General features: G+C 37.6%; 1 protein-coding gene across 1 annotated transcript; it reads right to left on the minus strand.

The window, feature by feature from the left end:
* Positions 1 to 263: 263 nt before the first annotated feature.
* Elp3 (elongator complex protein 3) lies at positions 264 to 25338 on the minus strand. Its single transcript, XM_083138548.1, has 10 exons — positions 25284 to 25338; positions 10432 to 10673; positions 9851 to 10054; positions 6586 to 6740; positions 4601 to 4889; positions 3896 to 4113; positions 3177 to 3309; positions 2442 to 2569; positions 1364 to 1545; positions 264 to 492 (listed from the first exon to the last, which is right to left on the minus strand). The coding sequence occupies exons 1-10, from the start codon at positions 25300 to 25302 to the stop codon at positions 410 to 412; spliced, it is 1653 nt and encodes a 550-aa protein (XP_082994674.1). The 5' UTR covers positions 25303 to 25338; the 3' UTR covers positions 264 to 409.
* Between the last annotated feature and the right edge of the window lie 411 nt (positions 25339 to 25749).

The raw sequence follows: 25749 nt of genomic DNA on the forward strand, positions 1-25749 counted from the left end.
TTTTATCCCCAAATTCTGGTTTAAAATTAATGAGTTACACATTTTGCATAATTTCCAGGAACAGAAGTATCACATGGCATTTTATGGTTATCATTGGGCCATCAAGACATGAATAGTATCGGTCAGTATTGGTGGTACTTCAACTGTAGAGGGGAGGGGGGGGGGGAAATAAAAATGGACTTGTTTGAATGGTTTACAAATGATAGCATACTACATCCCCCTATCCTATACTGACATTAATCATGGAAATAGAACAATACAGCTTACATATATAAATCAATATTTATTGTATGTTTAGTCAAACATTTGTCAACAATAGTTCATTATATATACACACACAGAAATCTTTATAAAAAGACAAAAATGAAAACAGGACATTGGTAGTTACACATCGACCGTCATAAATATATTACAGTGATGCAAGATTTTTTGACATGTATGGACCATCTAGCTCATAACCAATCTTCCTGTAATAGTTACGGGTACCAACACCTGAAAGAAAGAAAAAAAAAAAGTGGCAATCATGTAGACAACTAAGTCATATTATTATGAAATGGGTAGCATTGATATTAAATGACTCAATTCTTAAAGACTATGGACTGATGAACTAGATGGAAATAATTAAAATCAATTATGAATATCTTGCCGCATATGAGAAATCCACATTTAATGTTAAATAGTACTCAATATCAACAGATATACATATATTGGTAAATTTGGTGATTACCTCCATAAATATAATTATCCCATATCTTGGTGCAAAATTCTGACATTTTGAATATAAGGCAATTCGTATGTACTGATTTTGTAAAGTAAATGTTTAAATATTGAATAGTTTTCACATAGAAAAAATAGAAAAAACTATTTCATTCGCCTACTGTTAAAGCATTTTAGTTTACGCCTTAGCAGTAAAACTTGATAACCCACAGAATATGGATGAGAGAAATGCAACAATTTTTTTTTTTTTTTTTTTTTTTTGCATTGTGGGTTATGAGTGTGTGTGTTGCTGCTAAATACCACATATTGTATAGCAATTGGATCCATGGATCCAATTTCAACTCAATTTTACTCCCAATCCACTCAATTTAGGATGCAAGTTATTCATGGAACATTTGCTTTCTGATACATATAAATGTCATGTCACTCATGTCTAACTTTAATAGCTTCCATACTGCTGAAGTTTGTTACATGACTGAATCTATACTGCTTACACTCATCTATTTCTAGTATTTGTGGCATAACAGTTCTTTGTTACATTTTACAAAGGGCGACACTGTTAGCCAAGGTGAAAAAAATAAACTTTACATGCCATTAAATTACAAACACAACAGGATCCAATCCATATTATGTCACAGAAACTTACCTGATATCACAGCTATTTTTCTGGAACCATGTTCCTCCCTGGCTATTCTCTCTGCTTCCTCCATTAGCAGCATGCCAAACCCTTGGTGCTGGAACTTGGTTGGATCTCTTGCATTCACAGGAACTACACTGCCGTACACATGCAACTCCCTCACAATCGAGACACCCCCTTTCAGCTCGGGCCTGCAATTAAGAAGTATTTACAGGAGTTGATTTTAATTAATTTGGTTTATTTTACTTCACTTTTGTCTAATTGCAATGAGTATGAATGATATGATGATGAAATTGATCAATGCCCACGCCATAATTCAAACCTGCGACCCTGGTATCATAGCATGCTGTGGTAATCACTTCACCATGGAGGTTGGCTAATTTATTTTAAGGCATAAGTGTAAATAATGCACTTGGCTAAAGTCTTGCATAACCTGACAAAAAATAAACAAACTTAAAACCCAGTTGGTTTTTCCATAACTTTGGTATTTCAATGATTTCTGAAATGAAGGAACATCATAGAGGTGTATACTAATTATTGATTGCATTATAGATTCTTAGAATGTGATCACGACTGTCATTATAACTCAAGATTAATTTTGCTATCTAAAATGCCCAACACTTCTAATATTGAAATGAAGTAGAACGAAATATCAGAGCTCAGTACACCAATACAAACATTTAATAGGCCTATATTAAGTTGTAGATTCTGCAGGTACTTTAGACAAAAGATCCCAATATGTATGTTGAACAGCAACTTATTTATGGGCCCAGGTGGGTTGGGTTTTTCATACCCTGCTACCAACTCATTCAGCCTCCTCGATGGCATAGTGCCTTGTAATTAAGGGGGTCCGGGTTTGATACCCGGTGGAGGCACAGTGGTTCAGATTCTACTTTACACTGTAGGTCCAGTCCTGATTAGCCTTTCTGTGCATAAAGTGGACTTGCAACAACAAAACAAAGCTACCAACTTACTGCAAATGGTGGGAGGGTTGAAGAGGAATCATTGCAGCGCATTTGGTATAATAAAGGAATTATAATAAATATACAGCTCTGAGAAAATTGAGAGATTTTCTATCACTACTCACCTGAATGTTTCTTCAGAACATTTCCGTAGCCTTAATAGTCCAACTAATATATCCTGCTCAGGATCTTCATAGGACAAAAACGTTTCCCAGCCTCCATTTGCATAGTAATCTCTCCTAATCAGTTCAACCTACAAAAAGAAATTATAAATCTCTCTAATTAATTTCCAAAAATAAAATTAACAAATCTTAATGTACAGAATTTGGATCTCTGCAAAGTCTTATGCATTAATTTTGCCATAGACTAATTTAGTGCAAAACTCTGCCATTTTGTTATTTTATGAGTATAAAAGTATAATTCTTATACCCTGGTTTTGTAAAGTAAATGCCTAAATAAGCAGTTTCTTTTTCAAAACAAGTCATGTAGAGGAGCTCTTTAATTAAGGAAGTGCAAATTCAAGTTCTGCACGAAAAATTTGTAATTTTATATTGGATCTGTAGAATATCAGTCCCCCCCCCCCCTTTGTTTACTAGTTTAATAAACTGAAATGACTTGCAATAAGTGAGTACTTCATTTCTGTATATTGATTTGCTACAATGTCTTTCCCTAAAATTCTTTATTGCTACTTTTTATTTATTTATCTTAATGAAATGAATGCTATTTACTATTGCTGGAAACTTTAATCTCTTCTAGCAGATTTCATTGCAGTTATTTGTTTTCAGGCAAGCAATTTCACTGGATGAAAAAGGCCAATAAGAGAATATTCATAAGCAACATGTACAATTAGGTAATAGTACCTCATATGGCCTGATTTTGTTATGAAGCTCTTGTATTCCAACTTCCCTTGTCCTGACGTCTCTGCATTCTGTGCCAAAGTCCTTCATACGGGCAAGAGCTAACTCTCGCAAGTTGCCATGTTCCACACCAGAACTGAAATCAAGAATGAATTTCATAAAAGAAATGGTGAAAGCATTGTTACAATAAATAGTTTCTCTTGAAATCGAAAAAGCACTCATTAGGTAAAAGAAAATACCCTTTAGTCCAAATCCTATATTTATCTTTATAATTGGAAATACAATAAAAAAAAGTGAGAGAATTTTATAATAAAAAAAATTAAAAACTAGTCTCACATGCTATTTATACACAATTTTATGAAAAATAATTACCAGCAAATCAGATCCCTCCTTAGTAGATTTGACAGCTTTTTATACTCCCATGGTAAATCATAATAACTCAAAAAAAAATAATCTAAAATTCACTTATTCTCCATGCCAAGATTTGATATCCCTGCCCCATTCCTCTTCTTGCCGAAACCACAGTTGTCATATCTGAAAGTGTTGTCACTGTACTTGTGAGGGAAAGGAGTTGTCTACCACCTTGTCCGTGGTTCTTAAACCCCAAGATTTATGACTATGGTTTCTCCTGGAGTAAGGGAGATGCAGTTGGGTAGTAAAGCACACTTCATGCAAAATATTTCTCTATATTCACACTACAAGCAAAATTCTGTATTACTAACCTGACAAGAGGCATTGGGATATCCCTTTGGACCCTGTATACACGCACCCATGGTGGAACAAGAGCTAATATACGAGCTATGAGGTCAATTAGTGTGTTTGGAGGATAACTCTTATATCGACCTGTTTTCCACAATTCATATAGTCCAGTTCCACGAATAACCAGAGTTGGATAAATCTTCAAACCGTCAGCTCTGAAGGCTGGATTTTCAAAGAACTCCTATTGAAACAAAAATAGAATTAATTAATGCTCCTATTCTGTAGCAAAAAATCTGTGCATCACTGATGAAATTAAATTAATAGTGCTTCCTTGGTTTCACTTAAACCAGATTTTGTTCTGATGAAAGAGGCAATACATTTTATGGATGCCCTGGTACCAATCAAGTAGCAATATAATATATTGATAACTTGTAGTGCAGTACCTTCTTCGTAGAGTATGTATCCAGATGCCTCCACGAGTTTTGAAGTTAAAATTAACAATGAAAGTCAGTTGTGCCACCCTTTCCGGATGAAGAAAAAATGTTAGACAACAACATACTTAGCAAACTATAATTTTTAGATAAACAGCAAAAAAACACTATCTTCAGGCTTGTCTGGAAAGTGTTAAAACCTGATTCCACAACTTCTATCCTAACCTTTCAATTAGTTTTAGAATTTAGCTATATTAGTTAATAACATAACCTAGAAAGTTTGTAAATAATACTTACAATGAACTGTTCCACATCTCTCTCAAAATCTACATTCGGAAGGTCGGGCATCATGTGGGCAACGACTTTGAAGCCAGCATCTTTGGCCAACTGGAAGCTTTCACATACAGCCCTCACTGTGTGGCCTCTGTTGGTGTCTCTAGCAATATCCTCGTACACTGATTGCACACCTATTTCCAACCGCGTGCAGCCATACTTCAGCATATCTCCAAGATGCCTCTTCAGACAGTAGTCTGGTCTGGTTTCTATCGTGATCCCAATGCATTTAACACGACTTCTCTCGGAATACCTGCCAGAGGAAAAATACAAATGGCACTTTAGAATCAACGAGAAAACAAAATGGATTCTGAAAATCTGAACATTGCATAACCACAATGACAGATTAGGTTTTGCCTCCAACCTTGTTATCAAGACTGCTTCATACTTGGTGAAGGTACACTGCATGGTGGTTCCGATCCAGATAGCTATCTTGGCCATCAGTGCAATTTTTTGGCCCGTTTTACCCTACAGTCAGTCCTCCAGGTATCCACAGAGCTCCACATTTTCTTTATGCAAGGACAGTGCAATTCCCAACCCCAGGTCTGCCATGTGGCAGTCAAGACACCTTATCAACTGGACCACCACAGCTATTACTTCCTCAAGGCAGTGGAAATGAATGGATGGACCTTCAGGTAGCAGCTCAGATAGGAGTTGTAAACTAAGCATCCAAATCAAGCAGGTTAAAGAAAATGCTGGATTAAATAAAACTGAAGTGACACTAGAACTACATTCAAGGGGAATGGTAGGATGGACACAGAATGTGCAGAAGATGGAAAAAGCTGGGAAGAAAAACATGTCATGGCCCAAAACAATGAAGTGAAGGAGTAAGTAAAATACATTACATGTAGAAAATCTTTCAGACTGAAATACTCCCTCTGTCCCATAATTATTGTCTGGTACACCTTTGGTTGTTGTCTCATAGTAATTGCCCAATATTCAAACTGTGACATTGGTGTATACAGAAGATGAACATAAGACAAGGGAATGAGTCATACAACTTTACTACTCAAGGATCAGTACAAATTGGGCTTTCCATCTGCCTCTTCGTCTGTCATTCCTGTACTACCATTTTGGCATACCGGACTATAATTATGGGACAGAGGAGTAACTTATAGGACACACAGAGAATTTACAACTAGGGCTGATCCAGAAACTCTTACCAATACCCACCGATACAGATGCTTAAAAATTGTTAACACTTAAAATTTGTTCAAAATATATTAATTTTAGAGTGGGTACGTCTCGCTCCCTCTATAGGCATTAATTTACCAGTTTTGTTTCAAAATACTATAAAAGATAAGTTTTCCACACAATGTGGTGAAAAATACACAATAACTTCAAATCCTACATAATTTCCAGGATAATTAGAAAGTTTTGAGTGGCATTTTTGCAATTTGAAAGATCAATTTGCCAGAAAAATATTGGCTGGTATTCTTAACTAAAATCCAACTGATGCTTTCCGAAACTGATACCACTGGTATTTGACAATTCTGATACATTAGCATCAGTTCAACTCTAATAATAACCTATTGAAATGTTAGTGAAAATTGAGGAATTGGAACTGGGAAAATAATTACATCAGGAATGAGCAAAAAAAACATGTACAGAGATCTCGGCTGTGGAAATTGTGATGAATTCAGAGCTTATAGAAATACACTTGGTATTGTGCATGAAGTTCCTCGTTGAACCACAATTTTCACTAACCTTTCATAATCTTTAATACACACTCAGGATATCTGAAATTAAGAATCGTAGATAAAGTACATACGTACAATAGATTAGCGTTGCACCCAGATTTTTAAGTTTTTTCTCCAGTTTCCTGAAAAACATAAAATTGAGGTTCTGTACATGTTACACACCTATTAATAGTGCATCAAATGTACAGTCCCTTGAACCTGAATTGTTATATGTTAGGTTGTAGCAAAAGAATAATAATGAATACTTACTTAACAGCTTCTTCTACATTGCTACTCGTATGACCAGAAAGGGCATCATGAAGATTCCGAATGAAATAATCTCTATATTCTTCAGACAAGCACATGAAGGTGCCACCCATTACTATGAATTCCACTTTATCAACATTATGTCCAAGTTGCCTCAACTGGAAAAAAAAAGTCAATAAATCTCATATTGCGATGGAAGTCATTGTTCCCACAAGGTAATGTTTAATTAGGTACATTGATGACGATGCAGCATGCTACCATATACAATTTATTTGTTATAGATTAACAATGACTGTGTATCTTCCTTTGCAATATGGCTTTACAAATTGAAAACGGACATGGTTCAAGTCCCTGCAAGAGCATGTGTCTTCCAGTGTGCAATATACCTAAAGAAGTACTAAAGGAACACTACTACGCAGCAACAAAAGTAAGGGAAGTGGGTGCTATTCTGCAATTTTTTTGTGACACTTAACTGAATCCTAAGAGTGTTGTTTGTTTCATGTAAAGGGGCAAACAAACATCCAATATTTTTTGTAGGTAAGGTTTTGTATTTCCAATAGCTAGCCAATGTTCAATTGAAGAGTGTTTATGTAAATACTAAAGAAAGTGGTTGGTATAACAATGTATAGATATACGTGTGTGTGTGTACACACACACACAGAGAACAGAAAATTTGAGTATACCTTTCTTTCAGGGGCATATGGATAAAAAATTCATGAGAAAAGTAAGATCTACAAAGATATAAAAATACAGATTCCACTGAATGTTATTAGCCATAACTAGTGTGACCTGCTGGTTGAGTACTTGGAAAAAAGGGGGCAAAACTGACTTGTGGAAAGTGTGAAAAGGTCCGGGATCAATTTAAAGTACGCGCTTAAAAGTTAAGCTACAACCAACAGTTACAAATTCGAATTGTTGAGGATTACGGCCTGCTTTTAGCGCTGCCCCCTCAGTCTCAAAAGAGAACCAAAAATTGCTATTGTGCGAACTCAAAGAGAATGAAAATAGTTATCGTCCATTATTCACACAATCAAGAAATTACATGCAAATAAAAAAAAAAGGGGAGATCACAAAACATCGTGGAAAATTTCGCTCAGGCTTGACCAGTTGTTAAAAGATCTTTCAATTTCAGAAAAAATATACACAATAACTTAATATAGACACATGTACGTAATCTACGTCACTCAATACCTTTGTCGCTAGTTTTTTCTTACCAACAATAATTTTTGTTCTTTTGTCTTTTTTCCTTTACGCGAAATTTTATAAACAAAAAGGGTGAGGCACAAAATAGTATACAAATATCGAAGATCCTTTTGAGTTACAAATTTATTATACTCAATCTTGAACAAGAACAATTAACTTCTCAAATAACAACAACATGAAGAATAATCTTATCGTGTATCAATCAGTTCTACGTACCCTTTGAGAATTTATCTCACTTGCAATACTAACAATTGTTACTGTCGTTCTTTCATTTGCCTTTTGACATGACGGGACACATACAAACATTTATGGATATTACAAAATTCTAACAACTACTAGAAAACTCACGAGTTCCAAGTGAACCCCATTTATTGCCCATTTTAAAACTTAACATGCCGAGAAATTCAAACATTTACCATTTATCAATAAACAGACTAGTTTTGCCACATATCGTTACTTTGACAATAGGTAATACTATACTCCCTACTCCTATTTGATGCTCGCAGTATCCCAATTTAACTTGTGCCAACCTCGTGCATTTGATATTTCAACATGGTGCATGTCTAGTATCTCGCGCACGCCTTGGTAAACGTTAATAATTCAGGCAAAATGCCGCAAGTTCATTCGCGTTATTATAGATACACAATCAATAAGCCTACTCGTTGATTCTTAATTAGATAAGGTACGTTAATAGCAATTTAGAACAACTAGTGTTTTCGACGGTTCCTCTTTTTTAGTCCTTTTATACTCGTTTAAACTGGTGACTCAATTAAGTTAAAGATACGCCACTCTTTCACAGTTCTCGATCTTTGGATTTATTGCAGAAATATAGAGGGGGAAAAGACGACACTGTACATACCTCCATTAGTAGCACATGAAGTACCAGACGTCAATTTCAACACTGCTAATAGCGACTGGTCAAAAGAAGTCCTGCCTTCCTTCACGTTCCGTCATCAGAACATTGGCTTCGCGTCTAGAAAAGTCCATAGACCCATCCTCAGTCACAAATCTGAATCCTATCACAAGTTGTGGGAAAAACACCCAAATCAAACTGGACGACGGTAAAGTTCACACATTCGGCAAATGCAACCTTCCATTTACACGTATAAAGTTAATCAGGAAAAAACGAGTTCCTCGCGTTGAATCGTGCAAAAGCAGAGAGAGAATATATATATCGTAAAAGTGTGTGCTAAAAATGAAGTCAGAAAGGAGGTTAAGTCTCGCACGCGAGGCAAACTTGCACGCTTAACCATGCAACACACTGGAAGGCTCTCTCTCACCCGTGACCGAAGTCACGTCGTTGTTATCGCAAAGCTTGAAGAATCGGAACTGTTATCGCCTTCGGCTGGAGAAGCGAGCACAGGGCGAGAGGTCAGCGGAGACTATTATAATTAACCAAACAAACAAGACGCAAGGCGTACGAAGAAATGAGGAATTGTGATGCTTTTCCACGCGAAAATACAAAAGCGTAGGAAAAACGTCACACTAGTTTCTCATCAGAACTCTACTTCGTGGACAGGTTCATTCATATGTGAGGGTATTTAAATTTCTTTTTTTTTTTAAAAAAAAACAACTTATTTAGCAAAAAAATGTATTTCTTGAATATTTATAAAACCATTGTTTCTAATACACAACGAGAAGTTTAAAAGTTGACAAACTCTCAACTCCTTTTAAGTTTTTTATCTCATTAGTTTTTAAACTTCTTTAAAGCCTGAAGAAGGCTTGGAAACTGAGCTTAAATGTGTATCAGAAAAACAATCACTTGAAAGTACATTTTACAATTTTTCTTAATGCATAAATAAATGAGCTGGACCTGAAAATGGAATAATGAACAAACTTATTGATCAAATAGTTGCACAACAATTACGTTATCATACAAAAAATATGTAAAAAAAAGTTTCCTTTGTTATATTTTGATATAAAGTATACAATTCCACATACATTCTTTTGATAAACATGTTTTGCCATGCATATGATGACTTGTGAATACATTAAAATAATTTAGTATTTTTTTATCTACACTAGAACATATTGATATTAAACAATAGAATTATTTGAAACAAACCTGGTCAACTCTATGTCGTGTCTGAAGAAAAGGATTGTACCGTGCTCGAATTGCTCTCATAGATGTTGGTTCATAACCTGTGTAAGACTGGGTTGAGTATTCAAAATCTGAATCTGGTCCTCCAGGACAATAAACACATATATTTCCAGTCATGTTTATATGAGGGCATCGATGTGGTTTGCACATCACTGCAACTACTGCAATCTGCAAAGGAAAATATTTAAAATCAGGAATATCTGCAAAATTGACAGAACAACAAAAAGTAGCATTATACTCTGATCTTTTTTGCAAGCAGATTTCACTCGCATAGATTTTCTCATTCAGTTTTGAAATCTGCCTGTGCTCATTACAATTTAAATAAAATGGATTGAGGTCATCCAAACAATCCACAAGCACACTTATGAGAGCATTTAGATGTAATTAAAATTATTGGCCCAAGTCCCTTTTGTTATATTGCAATTTGTTCATGCTACGTAATTATTCTAGTATGAATAGAACAATCTGAATGGCAATTTATACACATACACATGTAAACATAAACATATAAACAAACACTTATTTAAATATAAATTAAGACTCACCCCACTTGCAGTTCTTACGGGCTTGGCTTTTAACTTTGGCAGAAGGATCTTCTTGTAGTCCGAAGGTACTGCTGCTATGATGTCCACCAACCTAGGGGAAGTTTCCAATCCATATTTAGAGGCAATGCGTGTCTTCATTCTATTTAAATTCACATCTTTTCCATCTTGTTGTGCATGGATTAACTCTTGGATAATTTCTGCTATTGTTACAACCATTAATTCATCGCGGCTTAGATTCAAACCTGAAAATAATTAAAACCTTAAAATAACCCAGAGAGACAACCAAATAATGCACTGAACCTGCATAATAATGTATGTAACATGTTTGAAACTTTAATTCAATTTTAAAAATTGTATTGTTATTTTTACGTCACTTTTCAGCAACTTCTGGCTAATCCTGATGATGAGAATGAGTAATGATTATATTATATTGATGAAGAACTCCCATACTTACTGACCATATTTTTAAAAAAACAACCGCCCTCACCCCCCCAAGATAGCAATCGCCCTCGCCCTCCACCACCCTCACCCTCCGAGATCGCACATCGCCCTCGCCCTCCACCACCCTCACCCTCCACCAACCCTCAAGTCATTACTAGTGGGTTGATTTTTTCTTTTTTTGTATTTTTACCTTAAGGAAAATTCATATGCTTTCAACGGTTTCATTCATTCATATATATATATATATATATATATATATATATATATATATATATATATATATATATATCTTGATTTGGGATACTCTGGCAACCTTTTAGAGTTCTATCACAGGAGTTTGTGTATATTTGAGCTTAATGTACTTATTATTGCATATACGTATTGGCAGTAATTTCCATGCAATCGTTCATTTCAACTTTGCCTCTTTTTGTGTGAGTGTGTGTGTGTGTGTGTGTGTGTGTGTGTGTGTGTGTGTCTAATCTGTGCTATATGGCCTGTGGGCTCTAGTTGGATGGGTCAAGAACATCCAGTTATTGGAAACTACTGTTTATGCTAAGATCAAGAAAAACTCCTTCCACATCACATCAACCAGGGACATCTAGAAGAATGAGTCACATTTCTAGGTGCCAGAAACAGTAGCAAGGATGCATTATTTGTTCATTATTTGTTGATTATCTTTGTAAATCTGTGCGTCTGTCCGTGCCTGAGTGATACCTGTTTGGGGGAAGGTTAAAAGGGGAATTTCTCTTTCAGCTTGCAAATGTTTATTCTTTGGGGGATGACCCCTTCCCCCCACACACACATACATAAATAAATATACATGCCAAGATGGGGGCTGTCGACATCCGTTTGAAAACCTGAACAAATTGAATAAATATTTACTTTTTATGGAATGTGAATAGTTCATTAAATAAGTAGATATGCAGCAGACCCGGAATACAACGGAACTCTGTTCCGGCAAATCAGTTTGGTGGCGGAATTTAATTCCTTCTATGGTATGGCCGTAGACATGGGTTGGGTTCAACAAAATTTTTTGGGAGGGATCAGACCATTGTTCAAATTTCAATAATATAAATAATAACAATAATAATAAATATTATTATACAATGTTAATCAAAATACCATAAAACTTATATAATTTAATTCCATTATTATTATTATTATCATAATTTTCATCATTATTAATATTATTATTATTATTATTATTATTGCTGTTATTATATCCGTGAGGAGACTTTCGTTCGCGATCCACCAGATGAACAGCATAGCTGTTTTACATTGTATATTTTACATTTAATACAGTTAGAGTACACGACATGTGTAGTTATTCTTGTTTGTTAATATCTTTTATATTCGTTGTTCAATAAAAGCTTTCAAAGTGAGACAGCTGAACATTTTATTTAAAAAAAAAAATTGGAATTTTCAAAACTGTGGAACCATTTATTATTTCGATTAAATGATAGATTATGATATATACACTATCTGGCCATTCGTCACCGGACACCCCACCAAAGGCATGTGGAAGCATCATGGTGTGGTCATGCTTCTCCTGGTATGGTCTTGGTCCCCTTGTGTTAGTGCGTGGAAACATGAATGCAGATGCATACCTAACGATCCTGGACAATTCTGCGCTACCGACATTGTGGGCACAATTCGGTAGTGGTCCTTATCTGTTTCAGCACGACAATGCCCCATGTCATACGGCAGGTGTGATCAACACGTGGTTCGAGGATATGTGTGTGCAAAAACTTGATTGGCCCGCCCAAAGTCCTGATCTCAACCTGAATGAGCATCTTTGGGACGAGTTGGAGCGCCGGTTGAGAGCCAGGCCACACCCCCCAAAAAACACTAAAGAGTTGTTCGCCGCTTTGCAAGAGGAATGGAGCAGGATTCCCGTCGAAACCTATCGCAATTTGGTGGACAGTCTTCCTCAGAGGGTTGTGGCTGTACTTGCTGCGAAAGGTGGCCCCACACGATACTGACGGACGCCTGAAACCGGATTAAAGTACTCGTTCCAGGTGTCCGGTGACGAATGGCCAGATAGTGTATATATAAAATGGTTTCTTTAATGTACACTATTTTTTTTCGATCTAATGAAACTTTTATTTTTGTTATTCTGTTCGAATACTAACTGAAATTTATTTCTCTTATTAATAATAAAACTGTTTTGTTATTTCTCTTATTAATAGTAAAAATGTTTTGTATCTTGAAATAAACTATGCAAATTCCAGGGGGTCCATGGATCGGTTCGGTTCGATCCTCTCCTCCCGATGCTCATAATTGTTCTTGTACTTACCAAACAGTCGACAGACGACAGTCGCTATGCACTAAGTACGTGTTTTATAGGACTGCACGTATACACTCCATAGGCTGCTGGGTGGAGGGTGGTGAACGTAACGCGCTACGAAGCTGGAGGTCCTAGGTTTGAACTCCTATCAAGGAGGATTAAAACCTTATCAAATGGGGCAACTTAAAGGTCGGAAAGGCAATTTTGGGACACCCCAAACCCATTTTTCAGTCAGAACCAGAAAAATACACTGGAAAGACAACAGCAGAAGTGAAAATGGAGCAATGGAGGTGGTCTGTGATTCTGAGAAAAAACTGTTTTGCACAAGTTTCGGGAATTGCAAATGTTTGAAAATTCTAGCTCGATCATTTGATTGGTTTGGCCTTCTTTACTTCGCTTTCTGTTACTTTTAGCTGATTGCAAATATGAGGATGAAAGATCATATGATGAAATTGATAAAGGTACATCGATCGTCTCAGCATTGTCTCCCCTTGTATTTTGAAAAGCTTCGAATAAATTTTTGAAAATGAGATACTGATTTTGGTTCCTGGACGTCCATTAATACAACATGTCAGAAGTTTCGGGGGGAGGGGGGTTGAACCTTTGAACATCCAAAGTCCCTCTCTAAATACGGCCATGTGCTGTGACACTGGACAAAGATTTTATGTACATAATACGTACGCCATACAAAAGTCCATCCTTTGTCACATTAATTCTTATAAACAATAAATGAAGAGGAGAAGTGAAAGTTATTGTACTAAATTTGTCCCCGGAAATTTAGGAAAAATAAATTCGATTTAAGATGAAAATGAAATCGTACCGGCATCATTTTATAAATGGCAGTTAAATAAAAACTCCATTACGTTGGGGATGGGAGCTCAAACACGCATCCAATAGATAACATTAATCACTCACATACAGCTCCTACTATATGCGGCAGCGGTAACAAATCATATAAATTACTTGAATGTCTTATCACTTGAATACTTTTATTCTCGTTCTTTGTCTTTCAGATGTGCATATTTTAAGACTGTTATTGCTTTTATTTTCTGTTACCTACGGAAATCTTTCTAGCACACATGTAGACACTCCAGGAAAGGAAATATATGTCTCTCCAAGAACTTCAAGTGGCAATGGCATCTGAAATTATACGATTTGGTCTTAATTGATTTCATATTTTAATTTTCGCTCTCAATGCCATCATCGACCGAGTATTTACTTTCTGAACACATAGCACGTGTACCAGTACTGCATACCATATTTTGATAAACAATGCTCTAGTGGTAGGTTTTACCCCCATTGACCAAGAAAATACATTCTTTATGTAGACACTTGGAAGTTTTGGTGTTTAGTTCCTTCCTTTAATTATACATCTCTCAAGATTTACAGTTCCTATACGGATATAAACATGAGCTTATTGGAGATGAAAGAAAGTTACAATCCTTTCCCTGTACTCATTGGGTAGAACGAGGCACTAAAAAGTTAACATATTTGCCCTATGATAATATATATAAGTCATGTCATTCCATGTCAGTTCAACCAAGTAAAAAAAGAGGTTTTGGAACCTATGCTCTCAGATTTTGATGAAACTTGGCACATTTAATCCTTTCATGCTGGTGAGAAACTACATTTTTTTTTCTCTAACTTGTCTGGTTTCATTTCTACAGTTTCTCAAACTTTCAGTGATTCATCCTTTCCTCTATTCCCAAAGCCTCCAAGTGAGCTGCACTGTCTTCGAAAAATAATTCTATCTCCCTTACAAATATTCAATCTTTTTGAAATTTCACAACAATGATAACCAAGTAATAAGAATTCCAGAAAAAAATATTTCAACATATCACACTTATATTTTAGTAGACAATTAAATTAATAAAATAGTATTATTATCTAATTTTTTGGGACCGAAAACTTGGTTTACTAAAATTTCAATTATCATCGAGAGGGAAAGGTGCAACACCAACACAAGTATTTTTGTAATGAACTTATAAGATCTAACTTACCCAGAGACAAAATTGATAGCTTTTTCTTTCCTTCTGAAAATATGACAACTTATTTCTGAAAATTTTTAAAAACGGCTACCGGATTTTATATTTTTCAAATTAATTTAAAATCTAAGATTCTAATTCAAAATATCATTGAAGTAAATGTTTAGAGCATACAATTTAAAATTATGTTTTCCTGGATGCACAGAGGGCTGGGCACGGGGGAGGGGGGGTCGTGCCACCATCCTTGGAAAATGAAGGTCAACCAAAAAGTACGTATTTTACACACATTCAGACCTCTCCGATGGCGCAGTGGCAGCGTCGTTGCCTTCTAATCAAGGGGTCCCTGGTTCGATACCCGGTGGAGGTACATATTGTGGTTTGGATCTCACTTTAAACTGTAGGTCCAGTCCCGATTAGCCTTACTGTGAATAAAGTGGACTTGAGACACCAAATCAATTAAATCAGTTCACACGCATCCTTTTCTTTCAGTCACAGTCGTTTGTGTATATTATTAAAAGGGTATTGCAGGGACATGATAACTTCATATCTACAGAGTGTTTCTTTCAGGGGGCGACACACTTGTGTAGCAATATTCCTCATTTACACCCCTCTCCCCCACCAAAATAAAAGTCCTGCTGATGTCCATGAATTGTTCTTATTAATTATTAGATTGAAAGCATGCCCTTATAATATCTTATATTGTTTTTTTACATTTATTAGTAAAAAGACACATTTTAAAAAGTAGTTGATATTCTAACTTTTAATACACGGAATGAAATTAATGAGAAATATACTAAGCATTATAAGTTGTAGATTAAATAGCTTTAGTGACTTTGATGACAAAAATACTTAGTTCCCTTGGCCATCCACATTCATTTCTTTGCATACGAATATTCCAAAAATCTATTTCATGACAGTTTGCGAATATTATGGGATGAATATTGTTTGTTGCTGTATGCTCAGACGTGATAATAGGAATAATGATACTACTACGACATTGGGGAGGCTCGTGTGATGCTTTTTATTCTCTTATGTTTGTAGTCATATATTTGGTTAAATTGCAGCATATTTTAATGTTGCTTATTACGTGATTTATGCATATTGTTAATGTAATTCGTTCATTTGCACCTATTTTTAACCCATGCTAGTTGATAGATGAGGGGGAAGAACTAGCTCCCCACCCACAACCCCCACCCTCATACACACGGAGATATAGAGAGGGGGTTAACAACATTGTAAGGGCACCCTTACATACAATTTCAGTAGAAATGAAAAAATGATGTTTCGGATAGTCAATATGTTTCGAGCACATTACAAATATTTTCATTGTGTGGCATTCTTCAACCCAATTTCTCCTCTATTGAATGGCTTTGCTGGTTCCAGTGGCGGCGATTGGGTTCCAAAACTGGGGATGGGAAGGTGCCAATACTGAGGGGGCAAGGACAGTTTACTATCTCTTGGTAGAGAACGTTTAGCATAGTGCGGGGGCAAAAGTGTCAAAAATGGGGGAGTTAACTGACCCCCTTGCCCCCTAATCACCGACACTGTCTGGTTCTGTGCAGTGAAAGTACTATGAGGTAGGTTTTATTATTTACTTTAACTTACACGGTCCATACTTTGGGATCCAATATCTCCTGTTATTTGTGATTTCTGCACTCGGAAACACATTTTATACGTTTTACATCATAGTATAAATCTATTGAGTGCCTTCCCGATGGCGCAGTGGTAGTGTCATCACCTTGTAATTAAGGGGTCTCGAGTTATAAACTCGGTGGAGGCACATATAGTGGTTCGGATCCCACTTTAAACTGTACGTCCAGTTCCGATTAGCTACTGTGCATAAAGTGGACTTAAAACACCAAATAAATCAATCAAATCATTCAATCTAAATCTATTGATTAAAAATTTGACATAAATCATTCTCGAGGGGTATTGTCGGTCAAGGCTCAAGGGTCCTGGACATAACCACTCTTAAACCACCCACTCTAATATAAGTAATTCTAAGGGTATGCTTTCAGTCAAATAACCAATAATCATGGGCATATGCAGATTTTATTTTTTCGTGGAAGGATTGTAATCGAGGAATATTCCCCCATAATAGTGCCGCACCCTGAAAGAAACACTCCGTCGATATGAAGCATTGATTGGAAGCAACTAGTTACAAGTAACAGTTATTTTACGACACTTAAATTGCAAACTTGAATATTTGTGGCGTGGGACAAGAGCTACATTTGGCAACTTTTAAAGATTGTCGTGGAATCACCTAAGCCAAATTTTCAAGGCTGACTGAAAGCACAGACGCCAACTATCTCCTCGTTTCCTTGTTAAAAGAGCAGGGGAGGGGGAGAGCGCATTTAATCCTTCCCAGGACCAGAATCTGTGGCCAGGTCTCTTGTCTTGACAAAGATTTCCAGATATAAACGTTCCTCATACTGAGAATGGAATCTGCTTCAGAAAGTCGCCTAAGGGGTAACAAACAGGTCCACTCGGTTCATAGCTGCAGAACAACGAGCCCCTTTATTTGATCTGTGATAGTGATAGAGAATGCAAATACTTTGTTGCTGATTTTCTGCAGTGGTAAATGGCTACTGCTCGCTAACCAAAATCCGCGAATGAACATAGCAACACCTACAGGCATGTTGTGAACATGGATGTTAAATAGTTCTTTATTATTTCGATTTCCTTTTTGAAGTTATATTGTTCGTCTACACGCAGTGTATGCTTGCTTATAGACTGAAGGGACCTGTGTCGCTTGTCGCTTCGATAGCGAAGAGACAGGCAACAAGCGACACGGAAGTTTCAAGCCGAAACGACAAGCGACACTTCAGTCAATCTGCATGCACTCGCCACGAGACAAACTGGGGCAAGACAGTATTCAGTCCGAGCATCAAACGTCAGTTCGAAAGGTTTCATGTATTATTAAGGGTTCGTTTCCAGCAACATGCATTGCTTGTCGTCTGTGAAGGGACAAACGATAAGAAAGAATTCATCACTTATTCCAATAGACCGAGCGACACGTAAGCGATAAGCGACACCTGTAGCTTCTCGTGTCGCCTCAGTTCGAAAGACTGTGTTTATTTTTGAAGATTGTTTTCGAAAAGATACATGTTACATGTCGCTTCAGTCTGAAAGTTCAATAAATGAGTGTTTCTTTTTTTCATTATTGCTATTGAATTCTTATAAGAACTTCTATGCACTGCGGAAATGGATTGTTTTCTTTAAATTCTAATCTTGCCGCTGTGAAGAAAAAAAAAATATATTTTTAAATGTGTGTAGTGCGAACACAAAACCTATCCAGAACTGCAATATTTAGTACAATACACAAAAGAAAGGATTTCCTAAAAGCTTCATAAAATGTTTCTCGTGCATTAGAAACGGGAACTTTTAAAAGAATAAGCAAATAATATATTTTTTTTAAAGAAGCAAAGCCCTCAATTTTCTTTATACAGTTTACAATATTTTCTTGAACTGCCCATTCCCTAGCACAATAATTTTCACAAAAACTGAATCTGTATTGTATGAATTGCATTTGTATTTGGAGTTTTAACACAACATACAATTAATAACCTTGAATAAATTGAAAAATGGGAAATAACGATGGGTTACTTCCAATTATTAAAAAGTATTTAAAAAAGTTTAGATATTCGTTCATTACTCTTTGTACTTATCCTTTTTTAGACGTAATGAACGCTGGCCTGGGTTTCCAAGGAAACTACGTTTTTCCAAGTAAATAAATGTTTGCAAATGTTTAATGTTTTTTGTTTGAAATTCTTCTAGAGTTTCTAGATGGGACGAGACTTTTCACGAGCCGTCTTGTATTGTCTCGTGTCTCATCGCAACAGTGAGACGTGACAGGCATTCAGTTTCATTTCGAATTTCAAAAAGCTTGTCCCGTATCGTGTCTCATTTCGTGAGCAACACTATAGATCATGTATATATTTTATTTATTTTAATCAATTGCAAAGTTAATCCGTCAGTGGCAGCCATGGCCTTGTGCAGCTCAGTTTTATAAATTCAGGATAAAATTATCCTTTTCCGAGGATTCGTTGTGTCGAAATGTACAAAAATGTTGTTAAGAAAATTTATTTATCTCGTCCTCTATACGCTGTGAAAGTTTGTGCATCGACATGCTGTGTTTGTTTCTTATGCTACAGACTTGAGACGAGACCGAAATTTGCCCCTCGAGATCGAGATTGGTGCTTACAACTAGAGCCGAGATTATGCTAAGTCTTGTCTCATCTCGATACCAGCTTATAAGATTCCTAATTCCAATAAAAAATTTACAATGAGTTTGTAGTATATAGAAGAAAATTATTATGACATGTTATTTATTGTTGTCATGGGGAATTCGAAAAGAGGTTTTCTTATTTGAAACTCAATTCCCCCTCTCCACTAGAAATAATTGATAATTTGTCCCCTCCCTACAGGAATACTTTCCGCCTCTAATGAATAATATAAATATATGAAGACTTATACAATTAAGACTTATTAAAACTTCCGAACCAGCCAGAAGCATAAATAAAATGCATGTAAGTCTTCACACATTAGTTTATTCCAATTAATGATTTTTAAAACAAGTAACTCAGTTACTTTTTAACTGTAACTGTTTTAAAAAAGTCACTTTCCAAACCCTGCATATGTCCCTGCGATATCCATTTAATAATAAACGCAAATGACTGTGTCAAATAAAATTTTATTTCTGGGTAAGTTAGATCATATAATAATAATAATCCTATAGCGCAACAGTCCAATATCGGGCCAAGGTTACCTACCGACTGCTGGCCTCCCTCCCACGGAGCCACCCAGGGGGCGTGGAGATCTGCAGCCAGACTAGGGGGACGGGTGGTCAGCCCGACCGACCCCCAGCCGTTGTAGGACTTCGCGACCGGATTACGCTCACTCACTCGGAGCTCCCCACTTTCCTCACGAGGGTGGGTTGCCACCGGGCCTATACGTAGGCCGAATAAATTCCAACCAGAGCCGGATTCGAACCTACGCCGTCCCGCAGCAAACGATCTCAAGACGAGTGAACGCCTTAACCCGCTCGGCTACGGAGGAGGACAAGTTAGATCATATAAGTTCATTATAAAAATACTTGTGTTGATGTTGCACCTTTCCCTCTAAACGATAATTGAAATTTTAGTAAATCATGTTTTCGGTCCAAAGAAAAATAGAAAATACTATTTTATTAATTCATTAGTGTACTAAAATATAAATGTGAACTGTTAAAATATATTTTTCTGGAATCCTTATTGTTTGGTTAACATTGTCGTAAAGTTTACAAAAGATTGAATAATTTTTAAGAGGGATAGGATTATTTCTCCAAGGAAGCGCAGTTCATACTTGGAGGCTATGTGAACGGAAGAAAGGATGAATCACTGAAAGTTAGAGGAGCTATAAATATGAAACCAGGCAAGTAAGACACAAAAGAAAAGGTCATTTCTCACCACCATGAAAGGATTAAATTTGTCAAATTTCATCAAACTTTGAGATCATGGGTAGCATGGTCTGGTTGAATTGACTTGGAATGACCCATAAACCTTTCAAATATACTCAGAAGGGACACAGATTTCTAAGCACTAAAGCACATTTAAAACACGGATTTTAAAAGATGAAACAAATTTGAAAAAAAATAATAATAATAAAACGAAGGCATGTGTTTTTTCAACATTGATTATTTTTGTTTAAAAAATCATGGCTAGAAGTTAGTTGGTACCTGTGTGTGGTTTTACTTTACATATGGATTCAAATATTTCCGAATATTACTACCCTTATAAGGTCTTTATCCATTAAGGGCTTTAAACGTATTGGATTGTTTTTCTGTGTCTAAGTAAAGCTCTTCTAGTCAAGTGAAAATATCTGCCGTTAAATAAAGTACCAGCAGTCTTTCCTTCCCATGGACCCTTTCTATGAATCATCCAGCGCATTCTTCATGGTTCCATAGGCACACACACTGTCTACCAGCAGGGTGGAATGTGCAGGTAATTCTTAGAATTAGGCTTCAATTTCATTAATGCCTTAATGCCTCAGAAATAGACATTTGACGCTCATAGAAATTTGTACGAGATCATCACGAATAAATCGTAATATCTCTTTTTGAGCTTCAATTCCATTCGATGTCAGGTCAAATAGTATTCGATGTAAGTTACAACGGGAAAAAAATATTATCGAAAAATTGATATATTATATTGGGTGAAGTAAAGTAAAAACAAACAAAAGTAAAGTGTTCCCCTGTGCTTAGCACCACGCCATGATCCGGTCGTGAGTGGGATGTGATCAGCATCACGCCCCTGACCGCCTTTACCCCCAGGGTTTCCCCCCAGATACCCATGTTATTCGATGCTGGGTGGGTGCCGGGGCCACTTACAACATTAGGAAAGTTCCCTGATTTGAACCGGCCGGGGATCGAACCCGGGACCTTTAGCATGGTAGTCAGACGCGTTACCGACTGAGCCACCGCGGCTTATTGGGCGAAGGAAATTTATAAAACAAAAATAAACTTAATTTAATCCTATATCCTCGTGTCTCGATCTGGCCCCGCCATAACCCTCACCCTCCATCGCCCTTCACCACCCTCCACTTGCCCTCACCCTCCAACACCCTCCACTTGCCTTCACTCCGCACGCCCTCACCCTCTGAGAGTGCAGTTGCCCTCCACAACCCTCACCCTCCGTGATCGCTTTCGCCCTCACCCTCCACCGCCCTCACCCTCCGAGATCGCAGTCGCCCTCGCCCTCCACCGACCTCACCCTCCGACATCGCTCTCGTCCTCCACCGCCCTCACCCTCCGAGATCGCAGTCGCCCTCCAATGCCCTCACCCTCCGTGATCGCTCTCGCCCTCGCCCTCCACCACCCTCACCCTCCGAGATCGCAGTTGCCCTCACCTTCCACCGCCCTCACCCTCCGACATTGCTCTCACCCTCACCCTCCACCGCCCTCACCCTCCACCGCCCTCACCCTCCACTGCCCTCACCCTCCGAGATAGCTCTCGTCCTCCACCGCCCTCACCCTCCGAGATCGCAGTCGCCCTCGCCCTCCACCGACCTCACCCTCCGACATCGCTCTCGTCCTCCACCGCCCTCATCCTCCGAGATCGCAGTCACCCTCGCCCTCCAACGCCCTCACCCTCCGAGATCGCTCTCGCCCTCGCCCTCCACCACCCTCACCCTCAGAGATCGCAGTTGCCCTCGCCTTCCACCGCCCTCACCCTCCGACATCGCTCTCACCCTCGCCCTCCACCGCCCTCACCCTCCGAGATCGCAGTCGCCCTCGCCCTCCGAGATCGCTCTCCCCCTCGCCCTCTACCACCCTCACCCTCCGACATCATTCTCACCCTCACCCTCCGACGACATTCTCACCCTCACCCTCCGACATCGTTCTCGCCCTCACCCTCCACTGCCCTCACCCTCCGAGATTGCTCTCGCCCTCGCCCTCCACCACCCTCACCCTCCAAGATCGCAGTTGCCCTCACCCTCCACCACCCTCACCCTCACAAGTCTTCCGGAGGGTGAGGGTGAGGTCTGCCCTCACGAGGATCGCCCTCCGGAGGGTGAACACCTCTGATTGCAAGTAATGTAGTAGCATTTTTTTATTATTTCATAGAAATGTAACTTGAATTTTAGAAATGCACAGTGGCAATTCGAAGTGTTAAATACGTACTATTAGCGCAGAATATTTTTTTTTACTTTCAAACAGTAAAACACAAGGGTCGATTGTGCAGTCTAGCCAAATGTACAATTTATAAATAATTTGGTAAATATGCGATATTGCCCGAACGGATTTCATCAAATTTACAGGAGAAACTACTTATTGAAATCAGTTTCTGTAGCATTGTTGAAGTTCTTCGAGGTATTTTCTTTCGCGGAAACTGAAAACTTCACCATAGAATGCTGCAGAACAAGAAATAATGACTTTTTATGTAAGGAACTTGCATTTTCTGTAAGGCGACAACATTATGCCGTTGACCTACAGATGGCGCGAGCGTCGAAAGTCACGCAGTCTAGCCAGTGTTTCCAAATGTGCCTTTTTTTACGAGATTTTTTTCTTGCTTTTTTTAACTATGCTTCCCTAACCTAACCTTGCCAGAAATGGTTCGTGGGGCTCTCGTGAATGTTTTTTGGGGCTATCGTGAATGGTTTTTGGGGCTATCCGTCTATGGTTTTTGGGGCTATCAGTCAATGGTTTGTGGGGCTATCGTGAATGGTTTTTGGGGCTATTGTGAATGGTCTTTGGGGCTATTATGAATGGTTTTTGGGGTTATCTGTCAATGGTTCGTGGGGCTATTGTGAATTTTTTTGGGGCTACCCGTCAATGGTTTGTGATGTCATAATGAACACGAAAGTAGGTATTTTTTGGTGAAGAAGGTTGAAACACTGCATACACACACCAAATCGACAAAACACAAGCACGACGTGCGATGATCCATGACGAGTGCACGCCATATTGTCTGTTACCCAAGCGGAACAAGGAAGACAAATAATAACTTAAATATGAAAAGTTGCACTATTTTATGGAAAAAGACATAACTTCACCTTAAAGAATCTTCCACAATGCAGAATAGGTAAGTATCAATGCTAAAATTAACGAAATAAACGAGTGAGAGGTGTTCGGCAATATTGCATTATTACCAAAGCTTTTATCATGAATACCTTGAAAACTAATTGCATTATTACCAAAGCTTTTATCATAAATACCTTGAAAACTAAATAAATATACAAACACTGTGTAAATAACTTACATAATATTGTGTCCTTTAAAATTAGAAATCATTCATAATAGTAATTGTAGAAGAGGTTTATTTTTGCAGTGATTCTGTGGCAGTAAATCACTGTCACATAAAAGGGATGGTAAGTATCCCCGAAATGCATGTCTTCAAATTTACAGGAGAAATTACTTACCGAATGCAGTTTCTTTAGAATTGTGGAAGTTCGGGGAAGTGTTTTCTCCCATCGTTCAATCAATTTTGCCGGTGAATCTATTATTTTTTGATATAAATGTGTGACCGATGCACGAAAGCACTTGCATCCATTTACTTCCAGGTGGATGTAGCCTGTGTGTAATGACGTAATCCCAGTCAATCCCGGTCATTGTTTCCAAACACGTGTTTTTGTAACTGAAGAAGGTACGTTTCCGCAAATGGTTGTGGGGCTATGTGTCAATGTTCGTGGGGTTATGCAAGAATGGTGTGTGGGGCTATGCATATTTTTTTTTTTTCGAAAACCAATTTTTAACTTTTATAACCTATACATGACCCTACCTAACATAACCTTACCAGAAATGGTTCGTGGGGCTATGCGTCAATGGTTTGTGGGGCTATGTAGGTTTTTTTGGGTGGAGTGGGGTGGAAACACTGCATGCCGACTACGGTAGTGAAACTGTGATCGCCATTTAGCGTGTTACTGAAGGGAAAAATATACGAACAAAAATTACTTCATACGTCGAAAGTATAGATTATTTCCGTGAAAAAAACGAAATGGCACCTTCAAGTATCCTTAGGAATGCAGAATACGTTTATCAATGTGAAAAAGAAGAAAATAAAGGAATTTCAGACGTTTCGGGGATACTTAACATTTAATAAAGGGACATTTAGGCGTCCAGTTTTACGTAAAAAAAAATCGAGACAAAAAGAAAGGAAGTGTACCGGCAAGGGACTCGAACCAGCAAACTTCGGTGGCCAGATCGGAGAAATCCCTCGGCCACCGAGTCTAGTGGAATTCATAAAATAACATGTCGTTAATGTAAGAAATATACATTATTTTCCTTAGAAATTCATTATTTCACCTAAAGAAATGTTCCGCAATGCAGAATAGTACGTTAGCAATGTAAAAAATTGCGAAACAAATCATTGATAGGTGTCTCCGGTATAATAAAGTCTCCGGTATAATAAAGTAGTACCAAATATTGGTGACATCAAGCATTTGCTACTGTCTCTAAACACTGCATCACTTTTAAATTCCTGAATAGTGTTTACGTATGGGTAAGAACTGCAATAAGTGACGAAATAATAATTTCTATAAATTTCTAAACTAAACTGATCTGTAAATGCGTTGTTTCTGCTGGCATGTGTGTATTACTGAAACTCAGTATCATTTATGTTGCACGGTGCGGACACGAATTATAATTTATTTCGAATATTTACCCTTCTTGCTTTTCCCCATGTCCGACGTATGTATGACCTGTTAATAACAATGTCTATAATCTGTGATCATCCATGTGTTTCTTTTGCAATACCACAGGTTATCGTATTCTAACTTATCTCTGGTTAAGATCAGGGCGCATTTTCTAACTCCGCCAAATTTATTTGTTTTGGTTTTGCATGTGAGTTCCCCATTTTTCTGCATTTGGGAAATGAAATTTTCAATATTCTAAAAATTCTTCCCATTCTAAATGCAAATGGGCTTGGTGGGGCCATGAGATCCATGAGTATTACCATGCAAATTATCCATCCCCATGCCCGTGCACTTTATTTGACCAAATAAGAGCTTCAAGAATTAAAAGAAAACTCAAAACAAGCTAGCTGTTGGTAACTTCTGGACCAGCATACATAAAAATCCATCACTTAGAAACACGTAGAATGTGAGAGAAAACTTAATGAATATAGTCAT

This window comes from Lepisma saccharinum, chromosome 17 (genome assembly GCF_977018435.1).
Source record: "Lepisma saccharinum chromosome 17, izLepSacc3.1, whole genome shotgun sequence".
In the NCBI taxonomy this organism is placed as follows: domain Eukaryota; kingdom Metazoa; phylum Arthropoda; class Insecta; order Zygentoma; family Lepismatidae; genus Lepisma; species Lepisma saccharinum.

Excerpts from the sequence above, each read along its gene's own strand:
- Elp3 (XM_083138548.1), bottom strand. Across the intron at positions 6,741-9,850 it reads CACGACATAGAGTTGACCAG|TTGAGGCAACTTGGACATAA; the intron begins GTTTGTTTCAAA and ends TTTTTTTTCCAG. Across the intron at positions 3,310-3,895 it reads ATCCCAATGCCTCTTGTCAG|TTCTGGTGTGGAACATGGCA; the intron begins GTTAGTAATACA and ends TCTTGATTTCAG.